General features: G+C 40.7%; 1 protein-coding gene across 1 annotated transcript in view; it reads left to right on the forward strand.

Annotated features, from left to right (window-relative positions):
* ERN1 (endoplasmic reticulum to nucleus signaling 1) overlaps nt 1–19,392 on the forward strand; it is a 59,340-nt gene that overhangs the window by 37,671 nt on the left and 2,277 nt on the right. Inside the window, exons 5-21 of the mRNA XM_054046705.1 lie at nt 1,292–1,364; nt 2,823–2,945; nt 3,881–3,982; nt 5,979–6,240; nt 6,566–6,644; nt 8,067–8,229; nt 8,951–9,069; nt 9,544–9,735; nt 10,537–10,741; nt 11,739–11,829; nt 12,178–12,367; nt 15,699–15,798; nt 16,416–16,615; nt 17,184–17,331; nt 17,884–18,011; nt 18,436–18,559; nt 19,215–19,282. Coding sequence (XP_053902680.1) covers nt 1,292–1,364; nt 2,823–2,945; nt 3,881–3,982; nt 5,979–6,240; nt 6,566–6,644; nt 8,067–8,229; nt 8,951–9,069; nt 9,544–9,735; nt 10,537–10,741; nt 11,739–11,829; nt 12,178–12,367; nt 15,699–15,798; nt 16,416–16,615; nt 17,184–17,331; nt 17,884–18,011; nt 18,436–18,559; nt 19,215–19,282 — 2,367 coding nt within the window. The remainder of the gene's footprint in view (nt 1–1,291; nt 1,365–2,822; nt 2,946–3,880; nt 3,983–5,978; nt 6,241–6,565; nt 6,645–8,066; nt 8,230–8,950; nt 9,070–9,543; nt 9,736–10,536; nt 10,742–11,738; nt 11,830–12,177; nt 12,368–15,698; nt 15,799–16,415; nt 16,616–17,183; nt 17,332–17,883; nt 18,012–18,435; nt 18,560–19,214; nt 19,283–19,392) is intronic.

Consider the following 19,392-nt stretch of genomic DNA (forward strand, 5'->3'; position numbering starts at 1 on the left):
CAGAGGGTCATCCTGTAGTTTAGGACAGGCAACGTTTACAGCCTTCCTTGTGAGCTTCAGAAAACCCCTTTGGCTTGAGGATACCAACAAAAGGCAGACTGCTTTGACCCCCCTTTGATATTTTTGTAGTACTTGCTAATGTAATGATGATAACACCACTTCTTTAGCACTCTCCAGATATTAAGTAATCCTCACAGCATCCTGGGAGGGAGAGGTATCCAATACAGCACACTCAGTTATGGCCTGAAAAAAATAAATTTTTTAGCAGTCCTATTGAGAAGTCCAACCCATACTAGGATAAATGCGGATTTTGTGCTGTCTGAAATAGCAGGTGCTGTTATAGCACTTAGTAAGCAGACTAACCTGTGAACCCTTCCAAAATATTTGCATCGAAATAGTCAACCCTGCAGATGTCAGCTGAACACTTGAGTAAAGCAACAGCTTTGTGATGAAACTCAGATAAAACGTTTGGCTTCCCACAAGTTTCTTTTCCTGGCAGCCGCTATGACTTCCTTTTAGAACTTTAACTTTTTTTTATTTTTGAACAGAGAAGTATTTACTGACAGGTTTTTTTCCTAATGCACCCAGATACGTGGCCTTAATTTGTGTATGTATTTTTGGTGCTCTTTGTGTGTAGATCTAGGTAGCAATCAGTCCTGAACATCATGTTTCCTTTCACCTGTTACTCTCCTCAGGTAAAAATATTCTGATTGGATGCATCATTGTAGATGTTCCAAGCTAGATGGAAGTAATTTCACTGTTTAAAGTCCTGGCCTCTCTTGTGTTTATGCAACACTTCTGTTTGTCACTTTTCTGTTCCTGATGAAAGCCTCTTAAAATCCTGGAAGGTTGTTCACCGAATATGTAGGCGTGATACATGCCCAAGAGCATTATAGAATTTGGCAATCATAATAATTCATTGCCTTTTTAATAACCCGGTTTGTAGGAAGATCGCTGAGCTTTGCAAATGCTAATGTTGCACCCCTGCAAGGCAGGTAAATATATGTATACTCGTTAACAGATGGGGCAATTAAAGCACAGTGTTGGGACATGGACAAGGTTGCACAAATTGGTGGTAGAGTTAGGAATAAAACCCAGGAGTCCTGGCTTCCAGTCTTCTGTGCTATAAATATTTCCTCCTTTTCCTGTTACATTTCTAGTAAAACAGTGAGAAGTCCCCACATGAGCTGTATTGGTTCCCTGTTCCCTTGAACACAACTGGGAAAATCACACTAATTTCAAAGTGTAAAAATATTATGATTTAATTGAGCTTTTTCATTTTTTTTTCTAGAAACTTCCATTTACAATCCCTGAGTTGGTGCAGGCATCACCTTGTCGCAGTTCAGACGGGATTCTGTACATGGGTAAGTTCTAGTTAATCTCTCCATGGGTTAACTGATTTAGAAGATTGCAACATTACCCAACAGCAACTGACAAATACAAACTGCCTAAACCAGATAGAGGACTTCTTGCATGAAAATGTCATCTCAGCCTTGGCTGTTAATTATAGCCTTTCGTAATATTTTCTGATAGAGAATCTGTTAAATACAGCACTTACTGACATGTGAAGATAAAAAGTCAACTGCCTTCCCTTAGAAGGAGAATAGCTTCTCAAACTATTGCATTGTCTTAAAAAAAAAAAAAGTTACACTTCCACTACAGAAAATGTAATTAACGTTATTCTGACACAAATACATATTTAGCTCAGTTATATGGTATATTTAATCACCTTCTCATGCTTATAAATGTACTTGCCTCAGCCAGCCAAAGGGCCCTACATGCATTACAACTATAACTGAGTCAGGAAATTGAGTTACAACGTGGTTCTAAGTTATAGTGTAGGCGAGACCTAACTGGGGTCTGGTCCTGGACGGTTCAAATCTGAAGCCTGGTTACATGGTCATGGTTAGGTTGAATCTACATTACAGCTTTTAACCATGTTGTAACCAGATCTCCTGATTCATTAATAGTTAGGGGGATTTACGTTATTCTGCCTGGTTGGCATCTTTGGAGATGACACCACATCTGTGAAGACCTGGAAGAAATCTGCACTCTCTCCCTTCCTTCTAGCTCTCCAGTTCAGTTCACATCATAAACTGTTTGGGGGGGGGGAAGCAGGTTAACTATTTGACACTTCTAACCTAGGCTGCTACAGACTATGGTTATGAGGACTAAAGTCCATTATCAATTTGGAATCATAGAATCATAGGGTTAGACGGGACCGCAAGGGTCATCTGCCAAGATGTAGGATTTGTTACGTCTAAAACATCCAAGACAGATGGCTCCAGTCTCCTTTTGAGAACCTTCGGCAAAGGAGCTTCCACAACCTCCCTAGGCAGTCTGTTCCATTGTCCTACTGTTCCTACATGTGTAGAAGCTGATAATTCCTTCCCACCATACTGTACTACAACAAACAGCACCACAGTCTTCTTCCTCTCCTAGCATAAGGATTTTCAAACCTCAATACTCTCTTCAGTAACCATTTGCCAATTGGATATTGTGAATGTGATAACCTTATTTTATGTGATAATGCTTATAAGGATATCATAGAAATGTTGTCACTATGCTTGCCAGTACCTGCTAGGAGTCAGTAACGTTAAATGAGGGGACAGCAGTGTTGTTTGGTTTCTAGTTTTGGTTATTGTCCGAAATTATTTTGTTTAACAAAAAAACTTCTAAACATTTTCCATGAAAAAAATCCCAAACTATGGGCCCACTAGAGAACTACTTCTCAAATCAAAAAAGCTTTTTCTAAGAGCCTGGATTTTGTATCTGAGTAATTTTCAGACTGAACAGTAATGTAATTTAACTGGTGATTTCAGGAAAGAAGCAAGATATTTGGTATGTGATAGACCTTGTCACTGGGGAGAAACAACAAACCTTAACGTCTTCATTTGCAGAAAGCCTTTGTCCATCAACATCCCTCCTGTATCTTGGGCGAACCGGTAAGACACTTTTCCCTCTACCACTTAAAAGAGAGTTTGGCTTTTTGGGTTCTTTTTAAAGCTAGTGCAGGCCCATAAAGGATAACCTTGTGATGATAAACTCAGGTTTGTTTAATCTCCTAGAATAACTTCTGGAGGTGGTGGCTTTATAATGTACACAGAAAAAATGATTTGCCTTCCGATAGCAATGTGCCATTTTATACATTCACAGACTAATGTGTGGTTCCTGCATATAGTGGTGCTTATGTAAGTGATTCCTGGGGCTGACTCCCAAGCAAAGTGGCTTTTAAATTCTTTTAATTCAATGATGTACCATGCTAGTAGCTTGTAGCCCTGGTTGCATCTGAAGCTTTTGGTCTTCAGAAATAAATGGGTTGCGGAAATGGAGACAACAGCTGTCATATTGAAAATACAAATGCTCCGTTCTAAGTGAAGAAGATTAAAATAGACCAAAGACCTATATTTGGGATGTGTCTCTGTAGGCTGTGTTTAGAGATTTGCCATTATATCTGTAGATTAATCTGTTTTTAAGAATATTTTTTAAAATTATCTTTATTGCAAAAATTCTGTTACAGAACATATTGCACCTAATTTTGAAATGGAGGGATTGGTTGTAGATAAAATTAGATAGGAATGCTACAGAAGAAGTCTTGGAGGAAGAAGTACAAAGAGCTGATAATATGGATTGGAGCAGTGGTACTGCTTTTTGTCTTCTGAGCTTCCTTTTGAGCAGTAGATTTCAGTGGAACATAAATTAGTTTTGTCTTTAAGTTCCATGAGGTGTGACTATATCTCTGAATGCCAGGAAAAACCTAAAAGAAGGCTAAAAACATGAAAAGCAGGATGTGTGTTGTCCTGAGAAGTGTCTGGCATTACAGGTGACTAGTTCTGTTGTCTCAAAGGATTATTTTCACAGTGTGTGTATTTTTTAACAGAATACACTATTACAATGTATGATACCAAAAATAAGGAGCTCCGATGGAATGCCACCTACTTTGATTATGCAGCCACTGTACCTGATGAAGATGTGAAATACAGTAAGAACTTTGATCTTGTCCTTTGCATTTTTTTCACTTTTGCGATAGCTCCAATATCCTGACATTTTTCTCTGCAATGGGCAGAACCAACCCCTCCCTCCCCCTGCCTCTGTATCTACACACTGATCTTTTTGAGTTGCTCTGCCCTGCCACCTTCCCCTCTCTCCCTCCCCTCTGCTCCCCAGGGAAAAACTCAATTCAGCCACTTAATCCTGGAGTCTTTTCTTCAATCTGAGTGCATATATGGCAAGCCTTTAACTTGTCCAATCAGGGAAAGGATGGCCCTACTGCTCTGGCACAGATTTCTTGTGTGACATTGGGCAAGTCACGTAATCTCTCAGCACCTCAGTTTCCATAGCTGTAAAATGGGATAATAATTCCCGGCTACATAAAGAGGTTGAGAAGCTTAAATCATACTTGTAAAGCTTGATGTTTGGCATCAGTTGGATATCACTAAAGAAATGCAAAATATTAGTGTTGATACTATTGATAATGATTTGCACTTACACCTGACGATCTCAACAAGTGTGATAGTGCAAAATAATATGACTATTAGAGTCGGACAATAGTTATGTATGAAGAATACAGTGTATCCTCTCCAGAATTACAGTGCCTGCTGTTTGAGCACAGAATGGATGATGATGATAACATTCTTTACAGCTATTGTGTGGAAGGGGAAATTTTGGAAGAGGTAACTACTGAGGCTAAGTTTATTCAAAACAGTGGGGCTTCATGTGGATCAGGAGAATGGCACTGCGTGGTTATGATCTAGAGAGAATAACTTTAAAACACACTTGAAATTTAAACCTTGTCCTGTGCTATGGAAGAGAGCATCAGGTAAGTGAGTTAGAAATAAAAACAAGAACCTTCCAGTTCTGATTCCTAGTGGGTATTTCTTCACCTTGCAAAACTACTGCACAATGGGAGTGTGCCCCCAAATTATGGTAAATCACAAACTTTACATGGAAACAGTTACCTTCCCGTTCTCTTATTGGGAAATGTCTGCAGCTTTTCAGTGCTGATACTGCTTTTTTTTTAAACAAATGTTTGACTCTGGAATAGGCAGCATTAAATCCCAATGTCACGGGGGTTTCCCTGTAAATCTTGAATATTTCAGCCTAATTCCTGAATGTCAGAGTTGCTTCTAATGGAAGTAAACAAAAAGAAATGTGCATGACATGGTTTTGTTCTTTAATTCCCAGTTAAGGCCCCAGTCCTGCAATGGGATGACTTGTTGACTCCAGGGGGGCTGTGTGCAGGTGCTGGGGCCTGCCCAAGCATACTGTGTTGCTGGATTGGGCTGTATGTATTCTGAATCTGGTCATTTTAAATAGAGCACAGAAGAACTTTCAGCCTCCTAGCTGGGAACTCCCAGTTATACAGGAGTGGTGCTGTCTTGTAATGTGTGTTTGGAGATACTGTGGTTTATATGATGATTACTCTGTATGTAAAGAAGATGCAGATCTGCAAGTCCTTAGAAGTGTATGCTGAGGAGTGAAACTAAACAATATATTATTTCTACTGGTGAGAGAGAAGAATGTATTTACGTCAGGATAATTTCGAGAACTCTTGAGCCACACACTAGGGCTAGTCTTTTACAATATAAAATGAACCAGTCTAAGGGCTTGTCTACACAGAGACTTAGTGCGAGGCAAGCCAACGTGTGAATCTACAGCGCAGTAGCTTGCTATGCACCAACTGGCCATGCAGACCCTGCTACCAAGCACTAAAAGTCTCGTAGTGCACTTCGATGTACACAGCACTATGTCCAAGTGCACTACTAGCGGGCAGTAGCAGGGTCCACACAGCCAGTTAGTGGGCAGTGAATGCACCGTAGATTCACACTCTGGCTTGCCATGGACTATGTCGTCTTGTAGGCAAACCCTAACAGATTTTAGTAGCTCATTTAAGGTTCAAGTACGGCTAATGTATGCGTTACTATAGCCATGAATAAGCAGGAGACCCAGATAACCTCTTGTGTATTTGTATGTTTCAGAAATGTCCCACTTTGTATCTAACGGAGACGGGCTGGTGGTGACTGTGGATAGTGAGTCTGGGGATGTGCTGTGGATTCAGAATTATGGTTCCCCGGTGGTAGCTTTTTACATCTGGCAGCGTGAAGGACTACGGAAAGTTATACACACAAACGTGGGAATAGAAACACTGCGCTACCTGACCTTCATGTCTGGGGAGGTTGGACGCATCACTAAGTGGAAGTATCCTTTCCCGAAGGAAACGGAGACCAAGAGCAAGTTGACGTGAGTATAAATAATATTAGTATTGTTTTCAGAGTCTGACTTGATGGTGCTTTGCAGTACTCTAATTAAAAATTGTGTTTCTATTCAGTTACTTAATAGAGCTGCTATTCTAGAAATTGCAAAATAGTAGAAGGAGAGACTATATAATTGGCGCCTTACTCTTTAACGTTTACTGAACATTGTGTTTGTACAGGAATAAATAAATGCTGATGATGCCAGTGATTCAAATTTAAGAGTCTCTAAAACAGTGTCTGACTGAGTTTGTAACTCGTGTGATAAAAGCAGCCATTTTGAACTTTCTTCCTAATTTTTGTTGTTGTTCTAGGCCTACGCTCTATGTAGGAAAATACTCAACGAGCTTGTATGCATCTCCATCAATGGTGCATGAAGGAGTGGCTATTGTGGTAAGTCAGATACTTCAGGACTTTGATACTATGTTTTGAAAAGCCCACTTTCTAGTATTATGTATGGTTCTGTGCTGAAAAGTTGAGATCTGACCCTTTACCCTGTCTGTAATGTTGGGGTGTTTAGGCCCATCTCTACTTATCATTTAAGGCTGTTTGTCTTGGCAAAACATTGGAAAAATCACAGCTTTGTCATAGCAAAAAATGCAAGTGTCAGTTTCAGCGGGGAAAAAAAATGTTTTTTTCAAATCTACGGAGTGGTGTTTATTTTTAAATCTGCTAAGTACTTAAATTCATTCAAATGAGAAATAGCCATAATACACATAGAATATAGATACAATGAATCTTTGTGAGTTATGGTTATTTAGTGATTCTAGATGTTGTGATTAAAGCATAATTAAAATGTTACTTACAGCATTGGAAACTGCTCTTGAAATAAGGTTGGATTGTCAAATCTTCATGGTTTGCTGTGGCTTCCTTGATTTGTAATTTGTTATTTTAAAAGTCCTAGATGCTCAGGAGTCCTCTGTGAACTGCTTTTATTATTTAACTAAGATTATAGTCCTTATGGTTGTGAAGATCCCTTTCCAAATATGAACGGAGAGTAATCAGCGCAGGGCTTCTTACCCACAAACTGTCTCCTGTACAGCATTCCTGTCCTTTATAGCAGGAAATGTTGAACAGTGACAAGATATCAATCAAACCATGTAATTTAGGAAAGCATATTATAGCTAGTCAGGAAGTGTCTCTCTCTCTATGGCTGAGCTGGGACGGAAGCCCTCTCACATCTGAACCAGAGCGTGTGAGTTCAAGTTCTGCATCAAGGCTGTTTCTACCACTATTGACAATGTGTTGTGGTTATTGATGTTAAAGTTGCCACCCAGTTCATACTGTTGAAAGCACCAACATTTTGATGAGATGTTAAAGCAAGGTTTTATTTGCTGGCATTGTGGGGAGATAAAGATCCTTTTTCCTGATTTTTTTTTTTTTTTTTTTAAAAAGAGAGGGGGCAACCCCACCTCCTAAACCAGACTCCTTCTCTCAATAATGCAGGATCTAATGTCTACGGCTCTGTGAACTATGGCTGAGGGCATAATGGCTCATGTTTACCTGCAGTTACTGCATTGCTGGCATGTAACTTGTTGCTTGCTAGCTCTCTCTGACCCTGCGGTATGAGAGGCATATGAAGTATAAACCCCAAAGTAATGTAGAGCTTCCCACCTGTAATTTAGCAATAAAATATTTTGAGTTCAACATTTACTTAATTCCAAGGGAAAGCTTGTGGTATTTCTAATATGACTTTTGAGTTATGTCCCATGTCTTTTGTCCGAGTTAGACTGGTAAATTCTCTGAGGCTTTGTAAAGTATTGTGTAGCGATCTAGTGCTTTGTTAACTGTAATAATAAATCTCTGTCTTTCTAGCCCCGTGGCAGAGCCATACCTCTGTTAGAGGGCCCCAAAACAGAAGGAGTTACTATTGAAGACAATGGCGAATGTGTTATCACTCCTAGTACGGATCTAAAATTTTCAGCAGGATTGAAAGAAAAGAAACTCAACTATTGGAGGAACCACTGGCTGTTAATAGGTATCAGGAAGTCAGTAATATTCCACCTGCTCTCTGTTGCACTGTCCTCTGGTGGACAAAAGCAATAATCCAAACAGAGATTATTGTTACCATATACAAAGTATTTTAAATTACATCCAAAATCATTACATTAAAAGACTGTAAAAGATGCAAAGTCAAGCACTCAAAAGTTAGAGGATGCCTGAACTAAGTTTGCCTTACAACCCTAATTTGGCCCCCTTATGCATATGCATTATGATACAGTTTTTAATTACATGATCACATCCTATATTTTCCAAAGGCCCCCGTCTCATTCAGTGCACAGGATGGGCAATGCTCACTGAATGAGGAGTTATTCAATATTTATTTTCAACAAGAGACAAAGCCAGGGTCCAAACCTGCAGCCAGAGCCTGAGCACAAGTCCTGCTGGAGTCAGTGGCCATAATCAATACTTGAAGGTTTAGAGCCTTTAAGAGTAAGAGCATTGCTTCACTTCAAAGGGCATGTAACAGTTTTCAGATATATACCCAAATCTTCCAAGCTTTGGGTCATTCCACAGGGACAGCGCTCTGGTGTTAAGGTACATATAGGAGAGCCTCATTTTATTCTAAACTGTCATACTGTAATGGCCTCAAGCCATTTTATTAATGCTGAGTATTGCTTCTGGGCAGAGATGCCAAAATCAAGCATGTTTGCCCTAAAAAGGAACACTTCTTGTAACAAATGTTGTTTTATTTAAAGGGCACCATGAAACACCATTATCAGCCCCTACAAAGATCCTGGAGAAATTTCCAAGCAGTTTGCCTAAACGGCATGAAAATGTGATTCCAGCTGACTCTGATAAAGCCAGTTTTGAGGAGGTTTGTGAATAACCTGATCGTATTACTGAATAACTGAAGAAGCCACTGGAAAATTACAGGGGGAGGGAAATGAAAATTTTGGGAGAACTTGGACTCTGTAGGAAGAAGTGTAGGGAATTTTCCCAAGTTCTTTGTGGAAGTGCAGCACAGTACCCTCCCATGGGGTGTCATTGGCATTATTCTGTGTTATAGAACTCTTGATATCGGACTGAAGGCTGAGTCCTGCTTTTCCTTCCACATGCAAATCTCCCATTGACTTCAGTGGAAATAGTCCATTGAATAAATGAACTGCAGGGTCCTCAGAATATTGACCAATTTTGCTGTGAGCCACCATTACGTCCAAGAGAGTCTTGCACATCATTAAGCTTTTAAGAAATGGTCCCTCATTGAAATGTATGTTATATATGCTAGTACAGCTGCAAAATACATTATCCATTGAGACTGTGAACTGATGGAGTCTTCTGTGTTTCCTAGGTTATTGGTATAGTTGAAGGTTCCTCAAAAGAATTGCCTCCGACCGTTCCAAAGGACATCGACGAGAAGCCCAGTCAGCCTGTACCTCGGCCAGAGGCTCCCGTAGATTCCATGCTGAAAGACATGGCCACAATCATCCTGAGCACCTTTTTGTTTGTTGGCTGGGTAGCATTCGTCATCACCTGTCCAATGGTAATGCTGATTGAGCTTGGTATTCTAGTGAATTCTGAGAAAGGGCTGTAATGTTTGGCAGCCTAGCCTGGTAAAAATGATGCAGGAGCTGGAGAGGAAAAGAGTCACGACTTCATAAAAGAAGGGCAATTCTGCTTTCTCCATTAGCTATCAGTAGTAACGGTTATCACTCTGATAACTCACAGGTGTGCAATCTGATAACTAAGTCTACTGCATGTTTGGTGTGGCAGTGATTTCTGTGACACCACACCATTACACTCAAGACTTTTCCTATTCCACCTGCAACTCTCCCATGGATTTTTGCCCATTCAGTTATTTTGTGTGTGTGTTGCTCTCTCTCTTTTTTTTTCTTTCTTTCTTTTTGGTCGTGATCCAAAGACCATTGAATTTACCAAAAGATCTCTCTCCCCCTGCCCTCCCCCCTCATCCACTTCACTGGGCTTTGGATCAGGCCCTTTTCCTGTTTAATGATAGCTATTCAGTCTAAAGATGCTTTTCTAAGGGAAAATAAACTTCAGGCTAATGGCATATTTTGCTATAACAAACAACCAGCCTGAATTATCAACCGTGCTTTAAAAATGTATAACAAGATAGAGAACAGTTTGGGTGATAGAGACTCTTTAATTGCCCTACCAGAAATAAGTTAGGAGTCTGGCAATGAGAAGTTTTTCACTCAGAGGATAGTAGAAGCTGCCCTTTCTGGATGCTTAGTCATGGACGTGCTTTCTCGTCGGCATGTCTATTGAGATTTTTATTCCTTCATTGGTGTGGTGTTAAGACCATCTCTCTTTCCTCCTGAAGAGTACGCAGCAACAGCAACTGCCCCTCAGTGCCCCCAGCGATCTCCCCCCAGAGGCAGACTTTTTGGACACCTCCTATGTGCGGACGGAGAGTTCAGCCACCAGCACATCCAACGTGTCTCCCAAAGCATCAAACCACTCAGCGTATTCCAGCCTCTCTGGCTCTGACATTGGGAGATGTCTCTCCACTGAGCAGGAAGAGGGAGGTAACATTAATCTAACTTCTTTCATAGTGTGTCCCAATAAGAATTAAAATCAGAAAGTTCATAACATTTCCCCCAATGCCAAAGGTAACAAAGTACAACAAGAGGTGAGGGGGACAACAAAAGTAGGATATTGATAATATTTCATAGATTAAGACCTGAAGGAACCATTGATTTGTGACCTCCTGTTGTATAACACAGGCCAGAGAACTTCCTTCCCCTTTGATTCCTGCAGCAAGCCCATGACTTCTGGTTGAGCTAGAACATCTCCTAGAAAGACATCCGGTCTTGAATCCTGATTTTGGGGACTCATGTGCACCATTGGGTGTATTCTCTCCATCCCTATTCTTGAGCTCTTCTAGTGAGAGGCGACTTTTCAAATTCTTTTTTCAATGCTGACCACAAGTTTTTGTCATTTTAGGCTTAATCCTACCACTGACTTCACTAGAAGGTTTGCCTGGGTCAGGAGTGCAGTATTGAACTGCCCCTGGGCCATGTGCTCATTGGCATATTTGAAATGGGTTGGCGGCCTCAGTCCAGACCCTAATACAAAAAAAATTGTTGTATTGGCAGTAATTGAAGCCAAGAATTGAGTGGACCATGGAAACTGGACTCCCCTTCCCTCTGCCTTCTGCATGTTGTCTCTGGTCCCTCCAGGGAAGTAAGTTCCACCCCCAGGGCAGCACAGTGCCTGCACTGCACCCACTCTCCAGCTCTGTCAGTTCGGCACCTTCCTCCAACACTACATTCACATAAGCATTTTAAAAACTGGAAAGAGTTTCTTGTTTCCTAAAAGCTGCTTGTCTCATGTATGTCCCCAGCCATGGCCTTTTGTGTTGTAAGAGCCAAAATTCCAAAGGGCTCCTTAGTTCTCAGTGTTGTGCATTTAAACTTGAAAGAGAAGGTTTTACATACCGACTCCATATGGAAATGCAACTGCAAAGTGCTGACTTTTAAAATCTGCCTTAAATTAATCCTTTCGCTGCTTGCTTTTGTTCAGATGAGGACACACGCATAGTAATGGTCGGCAAGATTTCATTTAGCCCGAAAGACGTACTGGGACATGGAGCTGAAGGAACAATTGTTTACAGGTACAAGACAATATATGCTTTTGATTTTAGAGCCCAATTAATGCCCCACTATTTTTTGAATATTTTTTAAAAGATGCTTATGGTCTAATATGAATGGAAATGTTACCATGGAACTTTTAAGAGAGAGAGAGAGTGTGTGTGTGTGTGTGTGACTTCTCTGCAGTGTCTCTTCACTAACAAAAAGCCAGGGTTATGTTGTCATTTGTAAATGTTTGTTTGAAATGAAAGCATTGAACCTCGTCTAATACTGAAGAAGTGCTGTGTGAAGTGTGTTCCATGTAACCCACCTATCTCAGTGCACAGAGTGACTCAAAGAGGTTTCTTTACTGTATGGTTCACTGTCTACAGAGGGACATTTGATAACAGAGATGTGGCAGTGAAAAGAATTCTCCCCGAATGCTTCAGCTTTGCTGACCGCGAGGTGCGGCTGCTGCGTGAGTCGGACGAGCACCCCAACGTGATCCGCTATTTCTGCACTGAGAGGGACAGGCAGTTTCAGTACATTGCCATAGAGCTCTGTGCTGCCACCTTACAGGAGGTAACAGGTCACTTACAAACCTCAAAGATTATTAAAGCAAAGAGATTTGGCTGCCGGGTAAATGCAGAGAGAAAACACAGGTTGTGAAAGGCTTCTCAATGGCAGACTCTTAACTCTGCTTTGAGTCTGCAGTCCAGGCACCTGTCAGATGCAGACAACATTTCTGATGTTACCCAAATTACCATCTGTAATTGGTTATTTACTTTTACAATGTAGTCGTTTGCTGTATGTGTAGTTAAGAGGCTTTCCTCCTTGTATCATCATCATCAGCCCTTCAATGTTATCACAGTCCAGGGTGAATCTAAGACAGCCCAATTTACTGTAATACTCTGGTATCACAGAAGCAAAGGATACAGCCTCACGGGCTATACACAATTGCTGTTTTCCTTCTATCTTGTAATCAGCAACTGTAATAAAGAGAAGGGGTAAGGCATCAGTGTCACAGAGCCTGCCAGTGCCCTGGTGGTAAAACAGAACAAGAAAATGTTTTCTTACCCTTCCTCCTCCCTGGCTTTCTGCTGCCCAGACAACATTCCTTGCCCCCCTTTGCTGTGTGTTCCTGCCATTTGGCTTCCCAGCCCTCCCCAGGTCTCTGGTATAAGAGAAGGGACTATTGAACCTTCTATGTGTGTTCTTGAAAAAGGCTCCTCCTCAGTCACTCTGTATCTCCCACCATGCGCAAGGCATCTGCTGCCCTCACTAGGAGCCTCTCTAAAATACTGCTTCTTAAGGCCTTAGCTTGTCCTGAGAGCCGCCTTTTAAGGAAGCGCAGCAGCAGGAGTGTGCAGGTGGCGCATGTGCTAAGCAAAGCTTTGTGGGGGGAAGTGAGGCAGGGGCTTTGCTTACCCTGGTGTGAGGTAAGGTGCTGAACACCTTGGCCTACCTACTTTCAGCCTCCACTGGGCAGTGCTAATGAGCAGCATTTACTCAGTTACATTCCTGTTGAAAGGTTTCTCTGAGCTAGGATAAAACATCATTATTTTTATGTTCCTTTAAAAACCAGGCCATCTAGGGAAACTGACGATTAAAAGCCCCACCTATCTTGGGCTCTCACTGTGGAAATAAGGGAGATTTAATACTCAGCGGTAGAGTAGAAAGCTAATGCTGTGCCAGTTTTTAAAAATAGTAAATGGGATGGCTTGATAATTATAGGCCTGTCAGCCTGACATTGATCCCAGGCAAGATAATGGAGCTCCTGATATTGGACTCAATTAATAAAGAATTAAAAGATGATGATGTAATTAATGCAAATCAACATGGGCTTAGGGAAATAGGTCCTGTCAAACTAACTTGATTTTTTTTGGATGAAATTACAAGTATGGCTGATAAAGGTAATAGTGTAAGCATTTGACTTGGGTGCTTAGGATCACAGGTACCCACACCACATTGTGATTAAAAAAAACCTAGAACAATAGAAAATTAATTCGGCACACATTAAATGGATTAAAAATTGGCTAACAAATGGATCTCAACATGTAATAGAAAATTATCTTCAAGTGGGTGTTTTTTTTCAGTCCGATCTTGCAGGGATATGTTCTTGGCCCTATGCTATTTAACATTTTTATCAATGACCTAGAAGAAAACATAAAAGACATCACTGATAAAGTTTGCAGATGACAAAAATTGGGGGATTGGTAAATAATGAAGAGTAGATGTCACTGATTCAGAGCAATCTGGGTCACTTGGTAAACTAGGTGCAAGCAAACAATATGTATTTTAATATGGATAAATGTATACACCAAGGAATAAAGAATGTAACCATACTTATAGAATGGGGGACTTCATCATGCGAAGCAGTGATTCTGGAAAAGATTTGGGGGTCCTGGCTGAACAAGAGTTCCCAGTATAACGCTGGGTCAAAAGAGCTAATGCCATCCAGGGATACATAAAAAGGGGACTCTCAAGTAGGAACAGACAAGTTATTTTACCATTATATTTGCCATTAGTGTAACTGCTGCTGGAAAACTGCATCCAATACTGTTGTCCACAATTCAAGAATGAGGTTGATAAATTAGAGAGGGTTTGAAGAAGAGCCACAAGAATGATTAAAGGATTAGAAAACATGCCGTATAGTTTTCAGAGTAGCAGCCGTGTTAGTCTGTATCTGCAAAAAGAACAGGAGTACTTGTGACACCTTAGAGACTAACAAATTTATTTGAGCATAAGCTTTCGTGGGCAACATCTGATGCATCTGATGAAGTGGGTTCTAGCCCATGAAAGCTTATGCTCAAATAAATTTGTTAGTCTCTAAAGTGCCACAAGTACTCCTGTTCTTTATGCCGTATTGTGATAGACTCAAAGAGCTCGATCCATTTAGCTTAACAAAGAGAAGATTAAAAGGTGAGCTGATAAGTATCCATATGGGGAACAGATATTTAAGAATGGTCTTTTAATTTAGCAGAGAAGATATAAAATGATCCAATGGCTTGAAGTTGAAGCCAGACAAATTCAGACTGGAAATACACTATACATTTTAATGGTGAGAGTAATTAGCCAGTGGAACAATTTACCAAGGGTTGTATGGGATTCTCCATCATTGACCATTTTAAATCACGATTGTCGAAAAGATCCGCTCCAGGAATAATTTTGGGGAAGTTGTGTGGCCTGTGCTACACAGGTCAGACTAGAATGGTCCCTTCAGACCTCTGAGTATGTACAAATAGCTGGGTTTTTGCTTTGGTGCCCAGACTGGGGGAGAAAATTGAGTTGAGTGAAACCTGAAACAAAGTTTCATTTAATTTTAGTGGGGGGGGGTTAACCTTTTTAAAAATAAAATTGCAGTAAAATTCTAAATGGGCATTTTGAATTGAAAAATCAAAATGTTATGTTTTGAAAATGTCGAAACTCAAACACTGTTTTTTTTTCTGAATTCTTTTTTCGCGTGGGGGTGGAGTTCGACCCAAACCAGCAAATTTGACTCAAAGACTCACAAAGTTTGAACCTGAATCTGCATTTCTGGCAAAAATAAATAAATGTTAGGCTGAAAAAAATCACTCTGCTGATCTACTGAGCAGTCTATTGCCCTTCGCTTTTATTTGGGATCCCCTTGTAAATAAAAGTCCTTCATCTGAAAAGCATGCTGGAGTGGCCCAGCACATGGGTTCTCTGTGCGACAGACTTGTAGAATTTTAGTACAGTCTGACGTCTTAAAGTTCCCCTTTGTCTGTGGGATAGGCTCTTGCAAGTACATAACCAGCTGTCATTAGACTGGGTAGAATTTACCTCTGTTGAGGGAGCTTTTCAATGGCCTGGGATCTATGTAGAGACCAGTGTATAAGGAACGTGCTGGGGTTTTAGGCTTACTTTCTGTTTTCCCTCATATAATGTATAGTATGTGGAGCAGAAGGACTTCAGTCGCCATGGCTTACAGCCCATTACCCTACTGCAACAGACGACATCTGGTCTTACTTATCTACACTCTCTCAATATTGGTAAGAAGGCCCTTTGTTTTGATTTCAGGTGACTGTTTTATTAGTTAAGAAGCAAAATAAGCTGGCCTGGTGCAGGGAGCTGTGGCAGCCATGTAGTTTGTTGCTGGGTGGCTGGGAGAAGTGAAGACCAGTCATTCTTTTTCCTTTTTTAAATAACAATACCGTTCTATGATGCCCATTCACGGAGTGGCCATGATAGCTCAGCACTGGGAACCGGGAGATCTGGCTTCCGTTCCCAGCTCTTCCACAGACTTGTATGTGACACAACCCCTTTATCCCTCAGTTTCTCCTATCTGTAAAATGAGGATAATACTTCCCTGCTATATTAGTATTTGCTTTGAGCTTCTCAGCTGCTGTAGAAGTAGAATATAACGAACGATGGCTCTGGAATACCTGGGGGGGGGTGATGACTCCAACAAGAGCTTGCAAGATTTGAAGGAAATGGAGTAGAATAGGTATCCCACATGAACAGGCAACGAGTTCCTTGAACTTAAGCGTATGGATCCCTGAACATTAACAAAAACTGCTTCAGCAATGTGAAAGGATTTCATTCCAAATAAATAAAACAATTAAAAATGCTCTTGGTGCTTGTATTAATTACTTGGTGTTTGTATTAGTCCACAGGGATTTGAAACCTCATAATATCCTAATTTCAATGCCCAATGCCCATGGCAAGGTCAAAGCCATGATTTCAGACTTCGGCCTGTGTAAGAAGCTGGCAGTGGGCAGGCACAGTTTTAGCCGTCAGTCCGGGGTGCCAGGCACTGAAGGGTGGATCGCTCCAGAGATGCTGAGTGAAGATTGCAAAGAGAACCCTGTAAGTCAGTCATAATTGTTCTTGTTCCGAGGGTTAGGGGGAAGTTCCATGGAGTGGGATTGGCAAGTGTCACGTTGTTGCAATCAGACCTTTACGTCCACAGTTCATTGCCTCTTCATTCAAGCTGGTTTAGAACTAAAATGTCTGTGGACTAATTTTCAGAGGTTGTGAACACAACTAGCGCTCGTTGAGGGCTGAATTTCTGATCAGTGTGGCTGTTACTGTATTATCCTGTACCATATTTTGTGGTCATAGTGAAATCAAAGTGATCACCCAAGGGGGCACCAAAAATCAGTTACTTACTCATGGTGGCTTTTTGCGTTAGAACAGAATTGTACTAGAAACGTGGAGATACTTTAAGTGGTCACTTAAGCCTGGAGATGTTCTTGGAGTTGGGCTTTAGTGCAGGATTTGCCATGTTCTAATTACTTTTGAATATTGTGGAGAGAAGTGTGATTATAGAAACTTCTGCTGTTCCCTCAGATGCACAACTGACTTGTGAAGTTGAGCCCAAGTATTGAATAAACTATATTGTAATGTTGCTTAGAAACCATATGTTCATTTGCAGACATACACAGTGGACATCTTTTCGGCTGGCTGTGTCTTCTATTATGTAGTATCTGAAGGCAGCCATCCCTTTGGCAAATCCCTGCAGCGGCAAGCCAACATTCTACTGGGTGTTTACAGTCTGGACTCCTTAAATCCAGAGAAGCATGGTAAGCAGGTGGATGTTTTCCTACTCTGTTAAATGTAAAGCACTGCACAGTTTATTCTGTGGGGCTCAATAGTGCCCAGAACACCAGTGGAAATGGTCTGAGACCTATGAATCACCATGCCCCCGAAATTGCAAATGTGAAGTACAAGCACTTGAAGTAATTATATGGGAAGCTCCTTTTAAAAAGTTAGAAGCCCTTAAAACTATTGACTTTACTGTCCAAAAGCATATGAAATTCCAGGTGATTGCAAAGTTTTGAGACCTTTGAGCTTTACTTTGATAGTTTTAAGAGGAATTTCATGTATATCCGGGATGTTCGAAAGATTGAACTGACCTTTGCTCTTAGCTGTATTGGTTCAACCCCAATGACTTTCTGATGGGTTGCACAGAGTATAAATCAGGGCGGGATTTGGCCTGGTTTTTGTAGGCTGAGCATCCAACTGGAAATTCTAGATCTCTGACAAACTCGAAGGAGTCGTGATGACTTCTTAAAGACTGAGAACAACTTTAACTGTTTCAGACAGTCTGGGAATAATCACCCTTTTTCTCTTAGATGACATAGTTGCTCGTGACTTAATAGAGCAGATGATAAACATGGATCCTCAGAACCGTCCATCTGCCAGCTGTGTGCTGAAGCACCCGTTCTTCTGGGATCTAGAAAGACAGCTCCAGTTTTTTCAGGTCTGTCTTGTCAATTTTTTATTTTGTCCAGATTAAACATTCTCTGTATGTTTTTAAAATCGTATACATTAAAACTTCAAGTTTAAAATCTTTGAGATAGTTGCATGCAGAATCAGCAGTTGATGAACATACAGTGTAAGGAACAAAGAAGTGAGGTGGTATGCTTAGTCAGTGCATGTAAGGAAATGCTCAGCCCTTTGGAGGGTTTCAATCCAGTGAGCATGTTGGGTTTTCTGTGTTGAAAGAACTCTGGCAGATAGTTCCTGACTACCAATCCAATTACATTGTACTGTCCGCAAGCAGCTGTTTTTCAGGACACCCTTTAATCTGGCAGAGGGTGGCAATTTGTAATTGGGGGATGGGGAGTGGGTAGGAGTTGGAAATAAAAATACAGCATTTGAAGTAACTTGAACGTTTCTTACAGGATGTGAGTGACCGAATAGAAAAAGAATCTCTAGATGGTCCAATAGTCAAGCAGTTAGAGAGAGGAGGGAGAGAGGTGGTAAAAATGGACTGGAGAGAGCACATCACGGTTCCCCTTCAGACAGGTAACTGAGATTATATTCCATAATAATGTAAGGGAATTACAGGCTGTTATCCCTAACCTGCATATACAGGAAGGCAGCAATACCATTGTCTCTCAAATTTGTTACATGAGATCTTGGCCTGCAACTGAAGCACTGAATTGTTCTAAATTAAAAAATACATATACGTACACCTATGCGTGTGTGTGTATGTATATGTGTTTGTGTGTGTATGTATATGTGTGTGTGTATATATATATATATAAATCTTATTTTAGAGCTGAGTGACTTAAAACAAGCATGAAAACACAAAAAACAAGAGTGTAGCAATTTCAGGCCTATTTTCCATTGTTTATTTACCAGGCTTTAGTGGTATTTACATCTTACTTTTTAAGAGCAGAGATAATACAGTTCAAAAACCATAAGGGCCACACATGCATCAAACTGTTTAATATTCTGCATTGTCAATATGCCTCCTTCACTGATTTTTTTCCTTTAATGTTTGGAAAAGGTTGTGATACATCAAATCCTGATTTACCTGGGCAGAACAGTACAAACAGGTCTTTCATGTGTTTTGGCTGCAAGTATGGGAGATAGCAACAGATCAGCTCCCTGGAGGACTTTGTACACATCAGTTCATTTAAAAACAACCAACCAACCAGTCTATTTGCTTTTGCAGATCTTCGAAAATTCAGATCCTATAAAGGGGGCTCAGTACGGGATCTTCTACGGGCGATGAGAAATAAGGTAAAGGGGTGTGTGTGAACCAGCATCAAACCACCTTAGAATTTGTACCACGTTAAACTTTAGCCACCCATACCTGTCATATTCTCCATGCCTATTTAGAAGTATAAACA

This window comes from Malaclemys terrapin, chromosome 13 (assembly GCF_027887155.1).
Source record: "Malaclemys terrapin pileata isolate rMalTer1 chromosome 13, rMalTer1.hap1, whole genome shotgun sequence".
NCBI lineage: Eukaryota > Metazoa > Chordata > Testudines > Emydidae > Malaclemys > Malaclemys terrapin.